Source organism: Nelusetta ayraudi, unplaced genomic scaffold, assembly GCF_046127955.1.
Source record: "Nelusetta ayraudi isolate G7.1 ecotype Tasmania unplaced genomic scaffold, CSIRO-AGI_Nayr_v1 ptg000090l, whole genome shotgun sequence".
In the NCBI taxonomy this organism is placed as follows: Eukaryota; Metazoa; Chordata; class Actinopteri; order Tetraodontiformes; family Monacanthidae; genus Nelusetta; species Nelusetta ayraudi.
Genome location: NW_027466140.1, coordinates 3,224,404 through 3,248,324, shown reverse-complemented (window position 1 = coordinate 3,248,324; position 23,921 = coordinate 3,224,404). Strand labels below are relative to the sequence as shown.

The 23,921-nt window shown below is 45.1% G+C and overlaps 1 protein-coding gene across 1 annotated transcript; it reads right to left on the bottom strand.

Moving 5' to 3' along the window:
• Positions 1-13,408: 13,408 nt before the first annotated feature.
• efemp2a (EGF containing fibulin extracellular matrix protein 2a) lies at positions 13,409-23,713 on the bottom strand. The gene is made up of 11 exons (XM_076046542.1): positions 23,509-23,713; positions 19,307-19,599; positions 18,844-18,892; positions 18,223-18,411; positions 17,509-17,631; positions 17,300-17,416; positions 16,400-16,519; positions 16,155-16,274; positions 15,415-15,541; positions 14,614-14,809; positions 13,409-14,308 (listed from the first exon to the last, which is right to left on the bottom strand). Exons 2-11 carry the CDS (start codon positions 19,406-19,408, stop codon positions 14,135-14,137), a joined length of 1,317 nt encoding a protein of 438 aa, XP_075902657.1. The 5' UTR covers positions 19,409-19,599; positions 23,509-23,713; the 3' UTR covers positions 13,409-14,134.
• Positions 23,714-23,921: the final 208 nt, after the last annotated feature.

Sequence of the window (23,921 nt, the reverse complement as noted above, 5' to 3'; positions counted from 1 at the left end):
GGTATTATTCCAATTATTTTTGGCTCGTCCGAGAGAATTCATGGCACGTATACGAGGCAAGGACATTCGATGTGATCAAGCTGAAGACGAAACAATATGGAGCATTTTTCGAAAAATGAAATGAAATAAAATAAAATAGCATGAGTAAAACATAGGTTCAACACCCGTAGGACCATCATACAGGCGCTGAGCGGTCCAGCGATGCCCCGCAGCCTTTCTTCTCAACCTCAGTCTTTGCCAACATTCATTTCACTAAATGACACCCATGAACAATATGACGCGCGCTAACAGCAGCCAATTACACTGCGCGACCTGCCAACCTGTCGCCAGCTCTCACGTGACGCTGAGCGGCGGCGCGTCTAAAAATAGACCTTCGCAGGTGACCCGCACCAAGACCGCGGAGGCGCGCCCCCGCAGTCATCTCCCATCGTCCTATTTATAAACAGGAGATTTCACTTCCACAGCCGAAATAGATTTGTAGTGTTTCTTTTTATGGGCCACATCAGATCTGCCCTCTACACACACACACACACACACACACACACACACACACACACACACACACACACACACACACTCGTCTGTTGCGTGAAGAGGGTTTGATCAGTGTTGTTGGGATTACTCCATAAAAGTAATGCAACTACTGATTACTCCTTAATAAAGTAATGTATTTACTTATTTAACCACTTTGTTTCATAAGTAATCAATTACTAAATACTTTAGTTTAAAAAAAATTAAACTACTTAACAAGTAGTTTAATTACAGTAGTGCATTACTCATTAATAGATTACTCGCCAACACTGGGTTTGAGATGGTGGCAAAGTGTGTGTGTGAGTGTGTGTGTGTGTCTGCAAGAGAGAGACTTGATGTTTCCTGTTTGTTTTTATGGAACATGATTTATCTGCATCAATTAGATGAATGAAAATGTGTCCCATGTGAGTAAAATGCCTTTCGCTTTTTTTTTTTTGTTTCTGCTTTTTTTTCCAGTATTGATTTTTCAGTATGCAGAGCAGCACCTCAGTGATGAATCATCCATCTTGTTTGGGAACTTTCAGCTCTGACTTGTTTCCTTCACTCCCTGCGCTCCCTGTCTGTTTTCTTTTTTCACTGTTTTGTATTCCTTCCTTCCTTCCTTCTGCCTCGGTGTCTGTTTTTTGTTTCACATTTCTCACCGGATGAGTCAGCCTTCCCCACTTCCTCATCTAAAGCTGCATCGCGCCACTTGATTGCTGTTTGGTAATGACCCGGAGGAACCAGGCTGTAGTCAGATGATCAGAGAGGAGCGATGGCTTCGCAGTTTGGGTGAACTTTTACTTCAGGTCGCGCTGTGGCGACGGCGAGAGATGCTAGTTTGTCATCTCCTCCGCCTGCCGTATGTGTGAGCGGCGCTGCGGAAACAAGGACAAATACATCAAACACGCCAGTCTGCTGCTAAAGTGGGTGCCATAACTTGTCACCACAGTGACTTTAGATTTCCTTCAGGCTATTCCGGGCGCAGCGTCACACTCATTCATTTGCGCAGCGCTCTCGGTGAAGAGCGCAGAGTCTGGGAGGGACTCACATCAAATCTCATCATTTTGTTTCAGGTGTTGTAACCTTTTGCCCAGTTTGATTGAGGCCAGTTGTACAAGTTGAGATTGACCTCCTCACTCCTTCTTAGCGTCGTGATCAGTGTTGGTGAGTAATCTATCACTCAGTAACCCACTTCTGTAAGTAAACTACTTTTTTAGTAACGGAGTAATGTAACAGGATTACTGTGGCAAAACTGGTAATTATATCATAATTACGCTTCTGAAATATTTTGCAAGCTAAAAAGGTCTTATTATCCACGAAATATCTGAAATTTAGAAAAACAAACGAAAACAATGATGTCGCAGATTGATGATGCAGCCGTGCATGCAACGTCAGTGATATGCGATGACGCACCAAAACAAGCATGGCGGCGGCAAAAGAAAAAACAGTGATTGCGTTTGTAGCCGGAATAACAAGCATTATTTTTAGTTCATCTCGTCTAAATAAAAGAATACTGTGGTTCGTTGTACGTCATGTGTAGTAAACAAGACGTTCTCACCTTTTACTTTATTGTTTCTAGCTGAAGTAATTAGTAATTGAATACTTATGAAACAAAGTAGTGAAAGGAATAATTAGATTACTTTTTAAGGATTAATCAGTAGTTAGTAGTTGGACTACTTTTATGGTGTAATCCCAACAACACTGGTCATGACTGAGTTAAAAGGAACTGTGGCGAGGATGACTTCTGGACCGGTTGGGATCTAAACCTCTCCCTTCCATCCTATGTGAATGCACCTGCATCGACTTATTCCAAGTGGCTTCATAATGTTTGAAAAATATAAACAAATCTGCCTTGTTTATTTAGGTTCTTGGAAGCGGTCCTGACGCCTCCTCGCCGTGTTTGTACTCTCACTCTTTAAAGACTGTTGGCTGCACTTCTACCTGGCACCTCACTCGCCAACTGCTCGCTTGTTTTAATAACACAATGTTGTTTTGCGAGATGTTTGCCTCTCATTGCCTTGGGATACATGACTCCTGAAGGCTTCAATGTGAAGGTTCTAACCAGTAAAATCCAATATTTGATATGTTACAATGGCGTTTTTCGCAGCAGCCGATAAAACGTACAACTTATTTTTTTTGTGCGTCCTCCCCTGCGTCTTATTGTCCTTAAGTGCTGTAAAACGCTTCACATTCTCTAACTTAACCGCTGTTCTATGTTTCTTCCAAATGAGGAGATACATTTTAGTCTGGAGGCTCATTAACCAACTCATAAGCCGCTATAGTGTCTCGGCTCATTGTGATTCTCGTTAGAGTCAAAAGTGACAGACAACTATTTAAGAAACTGCTGTTTTCTAAGCATCATGTGTGTTTCGTTTACTGTGTTGTGTGTCACTGTGGACCAGAAATCTATCTATCTATCTGTCTATCTATCTATCTATCTATCTATCTATCTATCCATCTATCCATCTATCCATCTATCTACCTATCTATCCATCTATCCATCTATCTATTTGTCAAGCAGATCGACACTTGAAAAGTAGGAGTAAGTGATTCCCAGTTTTCTGTGTTACAACACAACTTTGGGTTTGCGGCTGCACTCGTGAATCTCATTATTTTCCCCAGAATCTCCTCTGCGAAGCGTGCATCACTTTCTTCAGTATGAAGTGTTTTCAGTGACGGCCCTAAAAGGTGCTCACGGAGCGCACATCTTTATGCAGGAGCTCCCGGAACAAAAAAACACTTGAACTTGTTTATGTATTTTTTTTTTTTATCATCCCCTCCCTCCCTCCCCACCACCGAGCAGTCTCGCAGGTACTTAAGTTGCCCCGCTGTCCCACACGTTCTCTCGATAGCGGTGCCGCCATTGTCGCGGCTGTCATGATAATCCCCTGCCATTATGTGACAGGGTTGTGTTAGTATCATAGGTGGTAGGCGGAGAGGAATATGGCAGCGGAGAGGCGGATGGGTGAAGAGCGAGGGGTCGCGGGGATGAGTGCCTCGTCTCCCTGACAGCAAATGGACTCAAATGAATCCAATTAGTGGGCAGCCTTTGTGCCAGAAACTCCTGTTTGTCTCATCATTCAATGCGGAGGCTCATTTAGTCTTGTAGCCCTCTTTATGCGTTACTCATCCAGGCACACTAAGTCAGGCCCTCTTTCACTCATTCATGTCTGTTTCCACTCACCAATTCATTTTTTTCTCTCTCTCTCTCTCACACAATCTACGAAATGTCAGCAGAGCTAAATTAGCGTTGTGAGCTCACAGCTGTTAATGAGTGGAAAAAGTTTTACCCTGGGTTGCGTGGAGCTGCGGCCTGGCAACGTTAGCACACGTTAGCAGGCTGTGTGTCACACACAAATATATATATACGTATACATATATATATATACACACACACACCACAGATCACAGATCACAGAAATGCAAAATAACTGAATTTACACATGCAATTCAAACCGCAATTAATTGGAGTTAACTATGACGATTCTGCGATTAATCACGATTAAAAAATTCATTTGACCGCCCAAATTAATTTATATGCTTTCGTCGCTGATTTCTTCTGTTTTCCCTTTTTACTAGCACAAAACCAACTGGAATAGTCTTTATGAGGATGATGTTGATAGTTTTTATCAGAATTTGTAACATCAAACAGCAGGAGCAGGACAAATTGCTCAGTGTGTTGCTCGAACCAAGAGGTTGTTTGTTCAAATCTCCTCTCCAGCTTTAGGTTTTAAAGTCAAGGGGAGAGAGTGGAGCTCATTAGGATAAATAGCTCAGAGAGCTGCTGGGTGGACCATGAATCAAGAGGTTGACGGTTTGATTCTTCAAGGAACTGGAGTTCCGATCACCAGGCTTGGAGCTTATAGAATCCTCCCTTTCAAAAGGAGGCTAATAAGGTTTTTCCCCCATACATCCTTATGCATTCAGTCAGTTAAATGCTATAAAATGAAGTGAAACGATCACGATTGTCCCCTGAGCCAGCCGCTTCCCGCTGGGTCAGTGAGCGCACAGGCCACAAACTAGAAAGAGCTTTCAAGCAGAGACCTCGTCTTTTTTCTAAACATAGGTCGCCATCTATTTAAATGCATTGAAAACCGTAACAGTGAACTTGTCAACACATTTCTGTCACTTGGCTTCATGCAGGGCTTGTGAAATATTCAGTCTCTCAGCGATGGTCAGTTCATGGCTGAATGGTTATTTTTACAGGCAGGCCAACAGGAGTGAAAGTTTTGTTTCTTCCTTTTTTTTTACCCAAATGTCATTCAATGTGTTAACCTTCGACATTTTCACTTAGTCGCTTCACTTTTCACCTATTTCATCTCAAAATACTCTCCTGGCGCACTTGTTATTCAGTTATTCACACAGTCAACACAGTCAACACTTCATTTCTGTCACAGCCGCTGAGCAGATGTACGAAGCGCCAGAGAACTCAGCATCGTTCTGTACGTACTGTACCAAGGCGCTCACACGCATGTGCTTGCACATGCTTTTTCAGTAACAGTGGCCAACAGGTGTCACTTTCACAGCCTCGTCCGTTGGCAGACAGAAGCTGCGGACAAGGGGATGAGCTGCATGTTCCTCCACAACCTTAGTCATCACATCACAGGGAACAGAGAGGGTGGATCATCGGTCAGCCTCAGCTTGGTACGGACAAAATGTCAACACTTGGACTGATGATGATGATGATGATGATGATGATGATCGGACGGATTGCCTTTGTTTCAAATGTAAATGGCGTGTTTTCAGTATTTCTGGCCAGTTTCAGGGACGAGTGTGAGAGTGGAGGAGGTTGACAGACTGAACGAATGAGGGGCGGTGAAAGGGGGTTAAATAAGTGCAGTTGTCACTCCAGATGCGAAAGGAGCTCACCATTTTCCCCGCTAAGACTAATTCGTTTGTGTGTCTTTATTCATATTATTATTTTTACACCCGTAGAGTCGAGGTTCCACATTCCGCTTCTTGAAAGGATGGAGCTAATCTGTCGCCTAGCAACACCTCCCACTCCTGCATCGAAGCAGGAGCGAGAAAGCAAGAGCGAGGACGAGGAGTAAAGAGGAGACGAAGATTTAGGGGCGCAAAGAGGAGCCAAAGGGAATGAATGACGACTGTATGAAAGTTTGCGGTTCAATATTGAACACTTAAGACGCATCAACAAGCGCCTACAACGAGTCTGACTCTCTTCAGTTGAGATGTCGGCGCAGCCCGGGCTCTCTGTCAGACGGCTGCAGCGCTGCATACTTGTTGCAGTTTTCCTGTTGAGCAAAGGCGACAAATACATAATTCAAATTAAAAAAAGCAGATGTCAATATTTGGACAGTATTGAGCGGCGGCGCATAAAGCTCGTCAAAGTCTCGTTGCATTTCACATTCAGATGCAGTGGGAAATAATACAATATGGGATAGAATTCACCCATTGAAACAGCATGGCTGAAATGATGTTATCTTGGAATCCAACATAAGTAAGTTGACATGCATTCATGTGATTCGTGTCATTTCTGAAACTTACTGAGTCGACTGTATTGAGTAAAACATTCAGTGTTTTGCTTTTACGTTAGTGGTGAACAGCACTCAAATAATTTCAATATAAAATTGAGCAAAATGTTTATTATTAAACTGTACTTAATGTACTTTACCAGAGATGTGACATGAGGATATTTTATGACAGTGGCCTATTATTGGAGGTTCAGTATTTAGCCTCCAGTGGAGGCACGGAGTGAATTAACGAAGAGGAAAGTGGAGAAAATCACCATGTACCAAAAGAAGAGGTGCTTGCTGCTATTTAAAGGCCGACCACCTTCTGCTTGAGTGAGAAATACTAATGCAGTCTGGAGACATTTGTGCTGGAAAAAGATGAAACACAAACATAAGATACTTAGATGAACTTAGATGTTTTGTCTGCTTTCCTTTAATTTCACAAGATCTTTTATTATTACTTATTTGATTAACATTTAATGATATTCAAGTTGCCAACCAGTCTCAGGAGTCCTACTTTCTCACAACAAAGCATGCTGGGCCAGGCTGCAGTTCCCTCATTGGCCTGGGAACAAAGAGATCAGGAAAGTGTTTTGATAAATAGTGAAAGAATGTATCCACTATTTATTAGACCTGCATTACCTTTGTGTCATTCAAACACGTTGGTTTGTCCGCCGCTCGGCGACACGGCGGCAGCAGCACCGACGTTGCGTCTGATTTGAAGCCCGACTGATCCCAACCTGTGAATATAAGCCATACAAACTCCCACGCACGTAGCTCCGCCCACTCCCCCCCCACCCCCACCCCACACACACACACCTCCTCCGTCCCTCAGTGTGGCTTTGTGAGCCAGTAGCCTTGTGCCTTTTTTCTCTTTTTCTATAACTAGTTTATTTTTAGCTGCCAGGGCACAGGATGGGGCAGAAGTTTTTTTCTCTCTCTTTTTTTCTTTTTCTTTTTCTTTTTCCAGCAGAACTTTGGAGTTCTGTTCAGACTCTTCTGTCTCCCCAAGGTCTCTGCATCGTGCTCGGACTTATGGGAGAACGCTGGCGTGAACAAACCTTCGTGTGTCGAGGAGATATTTCTATGAAGGATGGAGCCTGAAGACCGCACGCTGTGCTGGCCTGCATCGGGGAACGACGGGGATTCAGGTCGTTTTTAGGGGGAACATTCATAAATTCGACACAAATAAACAATTGGAGACCTATTATTTAATATCTATAATGGTCGAGATTACACATCTGCTATCTCCCTCCTATGACATACCAGCACAGACTCTTTTCCTCCCCACATTAAGTTGGTGCTGATGCGGGGTTGCCATGGTGACATGATGTAGATGTGTTACATCACGGGAGACCTCCTAGCGGCAGATCTTTCATTCAGACTCCCTCGCTACCTATTTCTCCCGTCGCCCTCCGTTAACTCTGGCCGTCGGGAGCTTGCGGTGCGGATCGGGAGGGGCGGCGGCCGTCACATTGGGCTTCAGCCCTCCTGCTCGCCCAAATGTACAGCGCGTCGGTCAGACATATGTTGACCACGAGCGCGCGCTTTGGCAAGGTGTGTTGCATAACAAAGGCGGTAGAGTGGGAAGAAGGAGGGAGGGGAGGAGGGAGGGAGGGAGGGAGGGAGGCGGGAACAGATGTGCTGAATGGGCTCCGCATCGGGCCGTAAGTCACATTTTTACCTCGTTCTATTTCGACCCCGGTCCACTTGTCCTCCTTTCCCGTCGCCGTCCTTGCCAGAAATACATCTCAATTGACCCGTCGTTTCGATAGCAATTACGTGACTCCACGTTTCATGTGCCACTTCATGTATGTTCTCCCCCCCCTTCTACGTCATCCCCAGCCCCCCTACCTCCCGACCATTCACTAATTCATGCGCTGTGGTCTGATTAGCCGACCAATGGGGTCAATTGCTTTTCGTTTCTTCCAATCGTCGCGCTCTTTCCTAACATACTGTTTTTATGTGGAGTACATGAAGCCAAGCGCGATGCACTTGGTGTTAACCAGCTGGAAAATCAGCAATGCAATACAGACCAGCCTTTTTCCACTGAAGCAATTTGATAAATGTATCCCACCGGGTTAGTTTTTGTCTTTAATATTTTCTCAACAGTCATGTGTGCTGCATTTGCAGAAATCATTTTATATTCAAACCTCTAAGTAAACCTCCCAAATGAGAAAATTAATTTCACCATTTACTTCTTTGGATTGTTCCTCTCTTCCTCTCTGGTCCCAATGACTTAATAGCTATGTATTGAATTAATTGAAGAACTAAGGCTGCATTTGTGCCTTGCTTTCTGTTTGACCAGGCAGTGTTTGTAGACACTAATCTTTAATAATGATGATGATGATGATGATGATTATGTTTGAGCCCTCGGGATTCTGAGGACAAGAAGCCAATGTTTGTAAAGACATCAAGCTTCAGGTTATTTTCTTTAAAAATGACGGTCACATGGGAGCAGTTCCGTGGCTCTCACTCAGCGGGGAAGATGAAAGGCTTTCATCTATGACGAGGAAGGTGCAGAACTAATTCTGGTTCCTCTCGACTGAAATGTTACTGGAAGTAAAGGAAGAACTGCAGGAGCACATTTTGTCAAAAAAAAAGAAGAAAAGATGGGAACGCTGAAGCACAGGGAGGTAGAGACAGTGAGAAGAGAAACAAGCTGCATGAATCAGACTGTCTCTGCATCCACAATGTGAGGGAGTTCCCCTACTGTTGATATTAGCAGCAATGGTGCCAGTAACATTTAAAACAAAAAGCCAAAAGTAAAGTATAAAACTATTTATATATATATATATATATATATATGTGTATATATATATATATATATGTATATATATATATATATACATATTTATATATATATATATATATATATATATATATTTATATATATACATATATATATATATATATATGTATATATATACATATATATATATATATATATATATATATATATATATGTATATATATATATATATATATATATATATATATATATATATATATATATATATATAAATATATATTTATATATATATATATTTATATATATACATATATATATACATATATATAGATAGATAGATAGATAGATAGATAGATAGATAGATAGATAGTTAGATATATAGTTGTTCCAGTCCTGCCTTTATCCATTTTCAAATCTTTAATTTTCCACCTTGGGCATCAGTGATGTTCAATAAAACATTCCTCCTGCAGAAACACAAACTGTTATCTTCCTGCTGAACCTGTTCACTTATTGTACTGTCAACATCTTTTGGACTGGACAAAACAAGTGGCGCTTCAAACTGAGTGAGAGTGCAAACAGCTGTCTGGAGGCATCGTCACCAATGTCGAAGAGACATCAGGGCCCTTTGTGACATCAAACGAGCTCACTGCCAAAGCCTTGTGTTGCGTCGCACTGTCGGAAAATTGGAGCAAGCAAAAATAAATAAACAAGCACACAGCGGGGACTCGTTGGCAGGCTGGCAGGAAACAACCAGGGCAGTGAAACAGGTTATCTGACACAAGAGGAAAGTTACACATTTTCAAAATAAAACAGGAAATCTCAAGACAAACTGGGACGTTTGTGTTGAAATCATTTTGATAGGATTATTCTTTTAAAAGATCACAGTGACTGTAAAGGATTTTAATCATGATATAGCTCTCCTCCCAGAGAAAAAAGATTTTGCAGTCTTTTTGATGAGTCTCACAAGCGCAAATATTTTGACGAAAATTTACATCCCAAATTGAGCGTTTCAATCTCACCAAAACTCTCTGCAGCCTCTGTTCCCTTCCACTCGCTCACCTCTTAGTGTTCCATTTCTCTTTCATATATATATGTTTTTTTTCTCCTCAGGGCTGATTGTATTTTCAGCATAGGTCCCTTTGCCACTATACGCCCACACAACCTTAGCAACATGTTTCTTGGTAACCGCATTTACGCAACGAGTAAAGAAACTGAAGGATAATGTCTTGTTCAGAGCCTTATATAAATCCATCCAAGGCCATCATGTAACCGAGTGTTCCCACTTTGGTTTGTTTGAATGACAAAGAGGTGAAGATGTCCCTCAAATGCCCCCTGTTGAACCTGTCATCACTGGTCTGGACTGAACAGTGAATCACTAATCAGAAACAACTCCTCCAGTATTGTGCGCTATGTGTAGGGTCAAGGCGGAGCATTGTGTGTGCATCACCTACAGCCGGGATAAAGGAAGGGTCGCTTGTGCTCTGAGACATTATGAAAATTAGAATTTTTTTTTTTTTTTAACTCTGAATGCAGTCAGAAAAAAGGTGTGCAATGTGCTGAAAGTTAAGTTTAGTAGATGTTCTGTGTTCCAAGGAAAGCTGCCTTTCAGTTTTAGTTAACCTTGACCCAACAGCAGTTTTCACTTTCCCAGGTTATGCCAAACCCACACTACCTGTGTTTCCTAACAGTGTGTTTTCTAATGTGTCTCGGCAGGAATAAGAAAACTTCCATGTCTTCTTACTCATTTTGCTTGCTCCTCCGGAGTGTGTGGAGGGTGCGACTGTAGCTTAGGAGGTTGGCGGTTCAAATCCCGCTCCATCCCAGTCTGTCGTTGCGTCCTTGGGCAAGACACTGAACTGACATTGCCTCGTACGAATGTGAGTGGATGTTGGGTGGTGATTGGCACAGATTGGCTGCCATGTTTCCGTCAGTCAGCCCCAGGGCAGCTGTGGCTACACATGTAGCTTGATGGGTTCAATGTTAAGCGCTTTGGGTGCCTTGAAAAGTCCATTATTATCGGCTGTAAAAAGACAGGCTCGATATGCTGTTTTCTGGAGAGTCGGTGTTTCGGCAAGCGATCATGGAAGTTTTCAGACGAATCTACGCAGACATATAATTCACTCAAGTCTATTTTGAAAATGTGCGTATTTCAGATTAAATTAGATTAGATGAGATTGGATGGATAATTTTTTCATCCCCTGGGGAAACTCTTGTGTTTTTTCAAAGGGAACCTGAACTCACAATACATTAAAACCATATAGATTTCCCACCTTATTGGATTAGCTTATCTGGCTGTCTGTCTAATTATTCCCTGGTAAGTGCTTGTGTAACCTTTGTAATGCGAGTGCACGTGCATATAATGCATGTAATACCATGTTAGGATGAGTAAAAGAAGATAAATGATGCTCCGTTTCACTCTTTCATTCACAGAAAAAACCCTGCATTGTGTTTTTCTGTGGGGTCGAAGGCCTTCAGAATTCTTTGCAATGCAACCCAGAGATCAAAGACCCCCTGATCATCGAGTTTCCTGGTGGGGAGCAGAGTGGGGCTGTGCAACATAGAAAAGTGTCATTTCTGTCCAGCATCTTGGCTGTACTGTGTGGTTTGGTGTCCTTACGGCCCACTGCCGCCTCCTGCTGTGACCTTAAGGACGCAGCTTGTCAGGATACAGTTGGGCCGGAAAAAAAAAAAAAAAAAAAAAAAAAAAAAGAGGCTCCATCGCTCCCTCTGCTACCCCAAACTGTCCCTCCTCCGTCTCTGTGTGGGCGATGACACTCTGCAACACAAGCTCCCCCATGTCAACGCACACAAGCACAAGCATACACACACACACACACACACACACACAATCCCATCTGCCCGCAGTACTGATGCATTGTCCATGGACAATGTGCACTTTGGCAAAGACATTTAAAAGCTGCCGAGCGAAACACACAAAATGGCCACAAAGGCTTTTTTGCGCCTGTTCCTGGTGGTCTCGCCTATATTTAGAAGTTGTGCTCTTATTTTTGGTCCCTTTGCATTTTCTTGGAGGATCTTTGCATCTATATTTAGTCATTTTGAGAATCGTTTCTGCTGCTTTTCCTCCTTTTTGGGGGGTCGGATTGCGTCTATCCTTGACTGTTTGACACAAACATACCAAAACCTGTCCAGTTGCGTTTAACTTAATCTTCTACAGTGACCTGGACGACCGAGAACCTTCACAGAAAACAGATAACTGAGGTCATTTTATGTCTCCGAGTAGCCATCATGCATTTGTGTTTTGAATATTTTACATCTTGTTGGCAAATTTTTTTTGTGTCTTTTTTGCCTGTTTAGTACCTAATTAATATTGAATGGCATCATTCAGTTGTGCGCGTGGTGAGTTGCAGTGGTCCTTCACCCGCCAATGTAAAATCACAGGTGAACCCGAGGGCCACTCATTAACCCAGCCTTGGCAATGCCATCTTGTTTCATGTGCTCCCTCTGACTTATTGACCGTCTGAGCAGCCTTGTGATCCCCTAATGAGACACACAGACTCTTACCTCCCACACTATTGTCCTATTGCACTCCTGAAAAACACAACCCGGCTCCGTCACAGTGGTTCTCTGTCATCTCAAGATGCAGACGTCGCAGCGTCGACTCTGCCGGAGCTCGGAAATGATTTGTGTAGCGTTTTGTGTGTTTTAAATGTGAGCAGTAGACAAAGTTTCGGTCGGTCTCTTCTCCCTCGAGGATTCAAGTTAATGGGAAAGCGGAGAAAATGTAGGCTGACTTGTCAGATGGGTTATAAAACAACACTCTCTCTCTCCTCAGGTTGTTTCTATTCCTGGACTGCCGCTGTGCGATCCGTGTGTGATCTGCTGCCCCCTGGTGGCTGCGCGCAGTCAGCTCCGATTACATAAAGCCGTGCTGTGTGTGAGTCATCAATCCCCTGTGGCCGGACAGATGGGACGTGTGTGTGTGTGTGTGTGTGTGTGTGTGTGTGGGGTGGGGGTGCGGGGGGGGGGGGGGGAGAAATGGGTGGAGCGAACAGCAGTGGACTGTGAAATGAGGGGTTTCCCCACACTCCTTTTCTCCCTCGCTCTCCTTTTCCTCTGTTTTTTTGTGGGTCAGGAGTCTCAGTTACAACACAAGTTCTGTGACAGTGAAGATAGAACCGAAACGCTGCAGAGCTCACAGACATTTGGTGCATTTCCTCCTGTAACCGACGGCGATTTGGGAAGATTTAAATCCCCTATCTTCCTGCTGCAGCAGAAACGGGGCTGTGATATAATATTAATGAGGCAAAGAAAAAAGCCCCCCCACCCCCAAAATTAGGAGTTGTCCTTTGCTTTGTTTTTGAATGTTACTGAACTCTTCGTGTTGCAATGCGAGAGCATCGCAGGGCAGGAATCGTGATGTCAGCTGCTCGCTGCTGCGGATTCAGAAAGAGGCATATGCATTTTGCTGCAGAGGGCTGTGTTTGGTGTGTGGGTGCAGGTAAAGAAGGAGGTGGTGCTTTTGGAGGGCTGGAGCTCGACCAAACTGTTTACTCCATATGCTCGCCTGCATGCTGTCTCACGACTTATGAAACACTTTATTTAACGAGTGAAAAAAAGAGAAGGGAGGGGAGTGATTTCATAGTGCCACAACTAGTCCAACAGCAAAAGTGTCTGGATAAACACACAAATCCAACCACTGTCGACATCACGTGGGGATGAAAAGGTGTAATGTTTTATTTGGGGTTTTAAAAAAAAAGAGAGAGAAACAAGATGAGCAACGTTACAAACATAAGAATAAAACACACACGCACGCACACACACAATGTGAAGGGAGGCTTGAACATGAAGAAGGAAGGATGGAGGACGAGGAGGAAGTCGGAAATCTGAGGTCTGATCTGAGTGGTTACTGAATAGCGACGAGAATAAAGTGACAAACAAACGGAGAGGGACCCGAGATGAAGGATGTAAACAAGTTGAAAGTGGATTCATCTGGCGAGGCTGCAAAATGAATCGCTCAGCCCGCAGGCACACAAGACACACGTCCTGTGGATTTGTTTCAGTGAGGAAACTCACGGAAACAAAAACCCCCAAAAAATCCAACTTTTTCAACACACTTTGGTCTGGGCTGTTTCTTTCTTTACCTGTGAAACTCTAATGCGCTTGTATACTTGGTAATAACGTGCATTCGTACATGTAGAAAAGCTGGGCTGGAGGGAGAGTGTGGCCTTCTTTGAACGACTAGCGACAACAACAAAAAAAGCTAAAGAGTGTTACATCACAGTGACTGGTTGAATTACATCCACCGCTTTAGTTTTACAGCTTCATTTTCCCTTTTGTTTCTTGCTCGTGGCACCCGCCATCCTCCTGATCGCCTTCCCCTCCCCTCCACCTCTCCATCTCTCACTCTTTTCCGCTCCACTCTTCCTCTCCTGCTTTAGAAGGTGTACTCCCCGACGTAGATGGAGAGCCTGAGGGCGGAGCTGGACTGGTAGGTGCCCTGGTAGCTGAGCAGTGGGTTCACCGACACCATCTCCAGGTCCAGCGTGTACTCTCTGGGCCCTGACACGGCACGGGCCAGCACCAGCATCGCACTGATGTTATTGATTTGCTGCAGGAAGTGAAACCATAGAAGAGTTACACAGGAAAGAGCAGTTTGGGGTACTGTAGTTTTTGTTAACGTGCCTTTTAAGGCTTGGTTGAAGTGAAAAATGGTGTTTATTAGTCTGTGTCAATCAAACTCTTTCATTATACGTAACAGTCTGTAAAAACAAACTGATTTGATAAATCACATTTTAAGTGGCGGACAAATGACCGTTCTACTCTTCAAGCAAAACGTCAACGACTCACTGCTTACAAGTTTTTTTCGTATTTTCACTGCCGTACTGAATAAATGATCGCCTCCTATATGCTCACCCTGATATAGAAGTCTCCATTTTCATCACCGGAGCGGATGCGGAAGGTGTTGTAGGCCCCCGGAGAGACGCTGGTGGCCTGGATCTGGAAGACGTCCGAGGGCACCGAGCGCTCCGAGGTGATGCTCATGTAGCGGTGGACGATGGAAAAGGGAAGTTCTCGACATGCAGGCTTGTTGACGGGACACACGCAACGGCTAAATGAACACAGAGAGAGAGAGAGAGAGAGAGAAAGAGAGAGAGAGAGGTAAACAGTATTAAGAGAGATTCTTTGGATAATGTTTTGTCATGTATTTCATTTTATTCTATACCCTATTGCTGCTATACTATACTGTTGCTGTGACGTTGGAGCTATCTGGCATGAGAATTTCCTTCGGGATTAATAAAGTTTATCTTATCTTATCTCATTTTAGAGCAGAAAAAGCAGCGGTTCACACAGCTGCCAGGAGAGGGAGCAATTTGAACGAGAGCAGAGTTCTCAGACTTAAACAAATGTTGAGCAGTGGCCATTTTTCCCTCTTGTGTTACTACAATGCAACGTGTATAGCCAATTCATCGGGGACGTGCACATAATGACCCCCACCTGTTAGCCATCCAACACTTATTCACGCCATAATAGTGTTCCTCTTGCCATGGAGAATGCTGGCTGCAAGTTGGACTCGAGTGTGGAAAAAGTAATTGTTGGAAATCAAGTACGAGCCGCTCACTGCACAGGTTGGAAGTATATTCAGGGGTGATGGCTGCCACATATTTCTGTAATGGAGCAGTTTGAGCGAGTGTGTGTTTGTGCATGAACACTCACTTCTCGGACACCTGCATGTAGGGCTCCTGGCACCGGTTGGACTCCACACACTGGTACCGTCCGTGGATGTTGACGCAAGTCTGCGTCTCGGTACACTGGTGTTCCCCCGTCTCACACTCGTTAATATCTAGCGGGGAGGAACATGCGGAAAAGATTAGTTACTTTTTTAAGGTTCCAATTCGAAAATAAATTTGCAATTTCGAGATTAAAGTAAAAAGACGGAATTTCGTGATAAATGTCAACGTAAAGTAAGTCAAAATGTCGAGAATGAAGTTGAAAGGCTCTGCGCGCGAGTCTAGTGGAGTACTTCCGTTTTTGCCACTTTCCTGATTACTGTGGGTGAACCTTGTGGGACACACCTGTTTTCGCCAGTTTACTGAGCGTAACTGGGTTAATCCACCATCCATCCAGTCTACTCGCCAATTCGTCGACTTTATTCATGAAATTTGTAGTTTATTCACGAAATTTCGTCTTTTTTACGTCAACTTTTTTCACAAGATTTAGACTTTATTCACAAAATTTCAACTTAAAAAGGCGAAATGAAAACTTCAATAAAAATCTCCTTGCTGTAATATTTTTTTCTCTTCTCGTGGCCCTAGTCCTCTTTTGTAGGAACATGACTCATTTGGAGCAGGAACAGAGCAAAAATAGGTTTCTGCAGAGGGCGATAAAAGTCGCCTTTTTCGTGACTTTGGAGGCAAAAAGAAGAGCTGACGCAGGAGTCGAGGCGGGGTTCTCACCCTGGCACAGTCTGGTGCCCTGCAGCTGGTATCCCTCCGGACACACACATGAGAACTTCCCCGGCTCGTTGACACACTGGTATTGGCACAGGTAGCTGGAGTAGCTGCACTCATCGATGTCTGTCGAGTTTACAGCTTTGGGTTAGTTTGTTCGCAACAAGCAGTGGTGGGATTAAAGGCAACTCGGCTATGAAAAAGCCGTGCTGTCACTGGGATGAGTCCTCCTTCCCTCCAAAGTTTCTCACCGTTGCAGGCGAAGCCGTCGGGCCCCAGCTCGTAGCCTTGGTCGCAGCGACACAGGAAGGTTCCGTACGTGTTGTAACACCTCTGAGAGCACGGGGCTCCCATGTCACATTCGTTCACATCTTGAAGAAGGGAAGGTAAATTTTAGGCTAATGCCATGCACGTCTATGGAGTCAAAAGTCATGGAGACATGGGGCCACTTGCAGGTTCATCGGGATCCCTCAAGACACAGCCACGTCAAATTTGAGGCTTCTAATTTGCATGAAAAATTTTCTTCCTCCAAGGTGGGGCATGACAGTTTGAGAACCACTGGGCTATAAACATGGATATTTAGGTCACCAGGGCCTAAAGACAGAATTTTGCTCCTCATGAATGTAAAAAAAAAACCTCACTCTTATGTGTTTGGACATGTGATTACATTTTCTGCCTGCATTCCGTTATAATAATCTTGGTTGACTGACAGCGAGGCTTCTCGGTGCACCTTTTAGGAATTTTTCAATATTGAATCAACATGTGAACACTGTTGTGTAATGTTTGTGTTGCCAGATCTCCATCAACTTAATGTGATAAGGTCAAGTGAAGGTGAAGCACATCGACTCAGGTATTTGAATCACCGTATTTTTACTCTTTGTTTTTGCAATATTAAAGATTTTGGGGGGAGAATTTTGAAGTCCGGATTGACTGAGTCCATCTGCTGCTGCTCTGGTCAAATTTTAGAACCCATTGTGGCCCACCAATGTTTGGGCCCGTCAAAAAGTTTGGCCACCCCTGCATTAGACCCTAATAGATGACATAGTTCCTCAAATATTACTAAAACAGGATATAGACTCCTTTTTTTCTTCTATAGGAGACGGGAGGTAGGGGGCTAAAAGATTAGTTATTAGTCACTAGAACTCACTCACCAATACATGACCGGTTGTTTCCCGCCAGCTGGAAACCAGGTTCACACTGGCAGGAGAAGGAGCCGGGGACGTTGACGCAGCGATGCTGGCAGTAGCGGTACCTGCACTCGTCGATATCTTCCAGGGGAAAGAGTCACAAAGGTGAACATGTGGAATTCTTGGAGGCGATTTGTGTTAATCGCACAAGCGATAAACTCGGCTGCTCTCACCGATGCACTCGGTGCCGACCTTGCGGTAACCTTCGGGGCACTGGCAGGTGAAGCCACCGACCGAGTTGATGCACTGCTGGCTGGGCTGACAGTCGTGCTCGTCGCGCTCGCATTCGTCCACGTCTGTGTTGGGGGGGGGGGCGAGACGGGGAGACGTGGGTGTGAGAATGGGGCGAGCTAAACCACACTATGACTTATCGGGCTCGACAGGGAGATGCGGTGTGACTGTCGGTGGTGTTGGTGAGGGGGAGGAGGGGAGGCTGAAGACCGCAGAAAACATCCCATTCTGCTGAATCGTGTTTGCTTCCTTATTCCAGCAGCTTTTCTCACTGAGAAGTTTAACTTTTAAAAGCAGCAGCAGCAGCAGCTGCTGCTGTTCTCGTGTGAAACCTTCCAGATCCCTCCACTGTCTCTCCCGTGGACTCACTGACTCACCCCCCACTGCTCCCCCATGGACTCACTAACTCACCCACTCACCCACTCACACCCACACACATTGCACCAGCATGCTGCCTTCACTCCCAACACCTGCCGTGGCCACCTGTCCCTCACAAACTGGCTACTAACAATACATTTACACAATCACACCCACTCACACACACACACACATACACATGCTCACATAAACGCGATCATTCATCCTGTTGGCCACCTGTCCACCTCCGACTCCCCTTCCCCCTCCACCACAGGAGTTGCAGAGCAGCAGACACCCACCCACACAGCTGTCTCCGTCGGGCTCGTAGCCTGAGTGACAGTGGTTGGCCACCGTGGGGGTGACGATGTCCGGCTCTGGGGCCGGGATGACGGACGCAGAGCGGGGAAGACACAGGTAGCCGCCATAGTGGTTGAAGCACTTCATTTCCCCTTTGCAGGCATCTGGGATGGTCTCGCACTCATTTATGTCTGGGCGAAGGAGCAAGACGTGGAGGCGTTAGAAGCAAAATTGGTGAAATTGTTTTGGGACAAAAGTAAATAAAATAATAATTAAAAAATAATAATACTTCTTTAATTTTCTGAAATGGAATAGTAGGAAGCAGAGCTTAACTAGTCCTATCCCAACATTAACATATACTGCAATTACAAATTATAGAAATTAAAAACAGAACATTTCAGTTTACATTCTTCGAAAATAAATCAAGTCAAACACTCAGCAATTGGCACATTCACATTCTCTTATATACCTTGAAAAAATTGAAAATCTTTTTAAATTGGTCTGGATATATTGCTCGTTTCATGTTTTCTTCAAGACCATTCCACAACACCACACCACAAATCAAAATACACATACTTGCTCTATGAGCATAGTGCTGTTAATGCAATTGACTTGGAGTTTACCTTTGCAGTGGCCTGTCTGAGGGTCCCAGCGATAACCGTCTGTGCATTCCTGCAGCCAAGACGGGGAGAAAACGATGGTAGGAAAGATGTGAGTGGACTCTCCGAGCCAAGCAGTTGCATAATGAATTCATAATACATAATAAATCCCCAGTAGAGGTACATGATGCCTTGTTTCCTTTGTGTTAACGTAGTAAGTTGGGGGCCAAAGGAGACAAGATCAGCGCTGCAGCGTTCAGGATTCATGACAGTTCAAACTTTTTTTTCAGCCAAATTACATAAGTAATCAGTCACATTGCCCAAAATCAAATTACTATGGTAACAGGAAATGAACTCAAATGATCCAAACCTGTGACTGCTATTGTATTTTTCGGTATCGACCCAAGAGGTGTCAGAGAGGGGAAGAGAAGATGCAAAAAGAGAGCGAGGAGGAGATAAGGAGGAAGAGCGAGTCATCCATCCTTACCGTGTAGGTGTCACTTTCTGTGGGCAGCTGTGAAATAGCACTATGGAGGAGCGCAGACACGCACACGGACACGCACAAGATTGATACACAAACGCCCTGCATACTAATGCGCTGATTTCCAAAAGGTGGAAAAGTAGCACAAATGAAAGCATGCACACAGAACACAGACACAACACAGACGAACACACACAGACACAGACACACACACACACAGCTCTCAGACAGGCAGCTCCGCCTTCCACAGGTGACAGGCAGCAGATGGTGTAGTGTTCAGAACCGCCAAGGAGTGGTATCTAATAATTTTTTGGGGAAAAAAGACATGGGACATGGGAAAAAAGAGAGATAACGTTAGAAACTCAGATATGAGCAACAGGCTCTGTTCAGTCTCAGACGAATTGCTGCAGAGAGCCGTTCCTGCAGCTGAAATGAATAAATCACACCAAAGCTAAAGCACCAGAGCCAATATTCAAGTATCCAGCAAAAAAAAAAAAAAATTAGCATCTTGGAGGGGCCTTCACTGTTTGTCAACCAAACAGTTCCCTGTTGATTCACGGTGGCATGAATGCTATGAATCACTGTGGCAGGTAAAAACATAAACAGCGTGACGCGCTCCATCCTTCTGCTGAAAATAACAAAGTCAACATCACAGAAATGCCTCCATTTGAGCTGCACACAAAAAGTCCTCTGTGTCTGTCGCCGGGCAGACTACAACTCTGTGCAATGACAGTCTGAGCTTCGCCTCCAGAGGCTCCGTTCACGGCAGATCGGGGCGGCATCAGCTCGGGAAGGGAGGGGATCATTCCTGGAGAGCGTTGGCATATTTTTTTATTTTTTTTTACGACAGCAAACAGCTTCTGCTTAACTGCTTCATTTTCTGTAGTGAAACGTAACTGCCTATTCGAATCTTGGCAGATGTTGTAAAATGGGCCTCTGTGATGGTAGGAGAGTGCATTTACAGTTGTCGCCCAACTAATATGGATTTTTACAGCGGCCATTTTGGCATGAGACAGCAGGGTAAACACAGGTGCTAGCTAGGAGACAAATTAAAGTTCTGTTCACTTGGCGTCACACAAAGTCAACGTGTTTTTCCTCGTACCAGTCAAAAAATATATCCTGGGCCTTTTTCCCTGGTTTTTCCTTTTATTAACTGAACCCCCTCATTGGGGTTGAATGAATTTGGAGTTGGAGGAACCAAAATTGACTTTTAGTCCCAGCTCTGTCTGTCTAGCTGTGTTTATTCTAAATTATCCTTCTGTGTAGTTGAGCGTATTTTTAGAGAAAGTTAATTATGTTTGCGTGGGGAACGCTGTCAGAACGGGCTCTTCTCCCAGCAGAGTCTTCAGTTAATGTTCCTGAAAAGAGGCTGGACACGAACAAGCTTCAAGCTGGCATAATCCAACCGTAACCGAATGGCCTTTCCCAGCTCACTCAGACCAGAAGCTGAGAAGAGACAGGCCAATTCTGGGAATAAAGGGACCTGGGCCTGCGTTATATAAGGACAGCGAGCCTCAATTAAAATGCATGAAAGTTATAATGAGCGTGTGTATCTACGTGTCAAGCGCTCCAATGTCAACTTAGCAAACCACATTGGAAGTCTGAGGCTGCATTGGGATGCACGACGATGACATCACAGGCCATTTGTGACTTGTGACTTGTAGAAGAAGCGACCAGACATGCACGCAGGCACGCACGCCGCAGCGCACTCAGACATGCCGCAAGACGTGACCTCTCCAAGTTGGCCTACAAGCAACAAGAATTTAACCAACGAAACCACCCAAAAAAACACACTGACCATCAGCGTCAGTGTCCAGTCACCCGCTGGCTACTGGGTGCGGCCGCTGGGTCCCGTCGCTGCTGTGAGATCAAGAGGTGGCGGACCGCTGGAATGCCCAGGGCCACGGATGTGGCAGCTACTTCCCAGCTGGGATGCCCTGCCACAACGTTGTTTCCCAGGATATCAGGTTCGGGGAAAACCCCCCCCCCATGGGTTTGCTAAAGTGAACTGCTGGTGCCAAACCCCTGGCTACCTACCATGCGTCCCTCCTTCCTCGATGCTGACGGTGAATCCACATGATGAGGAGGACCGCAGGGTGACTGGAAGGTCGTGTTGGTGGAAATAGAGTGATAGGAGCTGGGATGTAGGCTGTAAAGCAGAGGTGACTGGTGTGCCACAGTGGGTTCTAAAATGTGACAGAGGGGCCGGAGCAGCAGCAGATGGATGGAGTATTTTGGTGAGCCACCTCATAAGAGAAAAAAAATATATCATGGAATATGTAGAAAAATGTGTGCTTTAATGTCGATTGAAAATGAACAAAAGCAAATTTAGAACAAAATATGTGTCTCTGAAGCCCCACGGTGTTGAAATGACTCTGAAAACACTAAAAGAAATGGATGAAATACAGCTATTTTATGACTTACTGACGATTAATATAATTTATTCAAGTTCGCTGGGCCGGATTAAAAGGTTTACAAGGCCGCATATGGGCCCTGGGCCGTAGTTTGCCCATGCCTGCTGTAGAGTGAAGGCAGGGGGAAACCCTCGTCAGATTAACAGACTCACAGTCACACCTATGGACAATTTAGAGTTGCTCGTTAGCCTAAGGTGAGTTCTCAGTGAAGGTAATGTGTACGTCTTTGGACTTACGTGCGTGTAGAGAACCCATGCAGACACAGCACAAACCCCACACACAAAGGCCTCGGGTCAGAATTGGACCAGCAGCCTTCTTTATGTGAACCGACAGTGCGACACATATAGCCTGTAAAATATCTGAAATGATTAGAAAAAAAACTGCCAATGACAAATAACGACTCCCTCACGAAAAAGTATTTGTGTAGATTATTTGTACCGCAGCTCCGCAAATTAAGTTGCTGAAATGAAATCAAAATGCTTGCCGATACTGTCTGCCGTTGGAATGCCGTCCCATGACAGCTTTATCATGTGACCCTTATCATCGCAATTTAGCATCGTTAGTGTTTAAGGTCGATTCCCGCTTCTTTTCTTCTTCTTTTTTCTTTTTAAAACCCAGACACTCGGCACAATTTAACAACGGACGTTTAAGATGTCATGTGACTCGTAAAAGTAACCACATGGGGATGGGCGAGAAAAAAAAATACACACACACATAGTCGGACCCCACACACACACAAAAACACACACACCTAAACACATACAGACACGCATGCAGCGTCACAGCCGGCTAGTTGTGTGTTGGTAGTGAACACACGGTGAGCGGAGCTCTGTGCGGTTCTGCTCCATCGTGCGTAGAGCAGCCGGGTGTGAACACGATGGAGCAATGCGCACTCCAGCTGCCGCATGTTACCACGGCAGCGTTGAACCTGCACCAGAACCACACTGTTCCGATTAGGAGCCGTCAGGCCTCACCTGAGCCGTGCCGTGCCGTGCTGTGCCGTGCCGTGCGGCAGGCCTGTGTTGCATTAGTGTGGGCAGGCACACAATGTGGGCACGGATCATGAGCTGGGGGTGGTGGTGGTGGGAAGGGGACGGTTCTCCATTCTGCTGCTTTTGCAATCCCACCTGAGTCATTGCAGTGACGCCAGAGCTGTCATGTGTTAGCTATTAAACGCACGCCTTGTAAACAGTGATAAAGTGGACTGTCAAATACCATAACCTGATTCAGGTTTGATGTGTGTGTGTGTGTGTGTGTGTGTGATTGTGCACCTGGCACCTGTTTCTCTATGCTGAGACTTCACCCAAGCGGCCTTCTTGTTCTCCCTCAACCCCCCTCCCGGGAGATTTTTTTTTTTTTTTTTTCAGGGATTGTGACATTAAATGTTGTGCAGCAGGGGATGAGGTGGAAGGATTTTGCAACATCGTGCACAATAATACTCGTCCTGTGACTCAGTGCTCCTCTTCCTGCCTAACCCCCCCATTACCGTCTGTGAGCTGCAGAGCCAAGAAGCAAAAAAACTACACAGACAGACTGTGGGCCACGTTATCTTGGCTCCAGTTTCAGAGCCAAGCAGCAGAGTAGTGCTACTGTGACGTGTATGGCTCGTACCAGGGAAGGAAAAAAAAAAAAAAGGAGGCCAAGAGGCGAACCAAAAGCTTCAAATTATCCCCCTTTTTAAAAAAAAGTTTAGTCAACATCAGGAGGCATCCGCTTCTCCCCCTGCTCGCCACCGATCCCTCCCAGTGTCGGAGTGTCAGTCAGATGTTAACAAAAGACGGAGGAAACACTCACCGCTGAGTCCTTTTGTCAGACGAGTGTCCTGTCTCTCTGTCTGAACGGCCGGTCCCTCTCTCGCTGGCTGAGTTTCGGACGTCCCCGGCTGAGCTGGCGTTACAGAAGTGTCCCTTGAACCTCCTGCCTGTGTGACCCTGAGAGAGTGAGTGGGCAGACAGACAGCTGGAGCAGCTGAACACATGCAGAGGGAGGGAGTGAGGGAGCGAAGAGGAGAGACAGAGAGTGAGAGAGAGAGAGAGACAGCCCATTCTTACCCCCCCTCTCTCTTCCTCCCTCCTTCCTCCCTCCTTCCCTCCCTCCGCCCTCTGGCCCCCCTGCGTTGTCATTCTCCGCTCTCCAAGCCCCCTCTCGCTGACCCCCCAGGATGCAAATTCCTGGTCTGCGGCCCAAATACCAAAATTCCAAATACG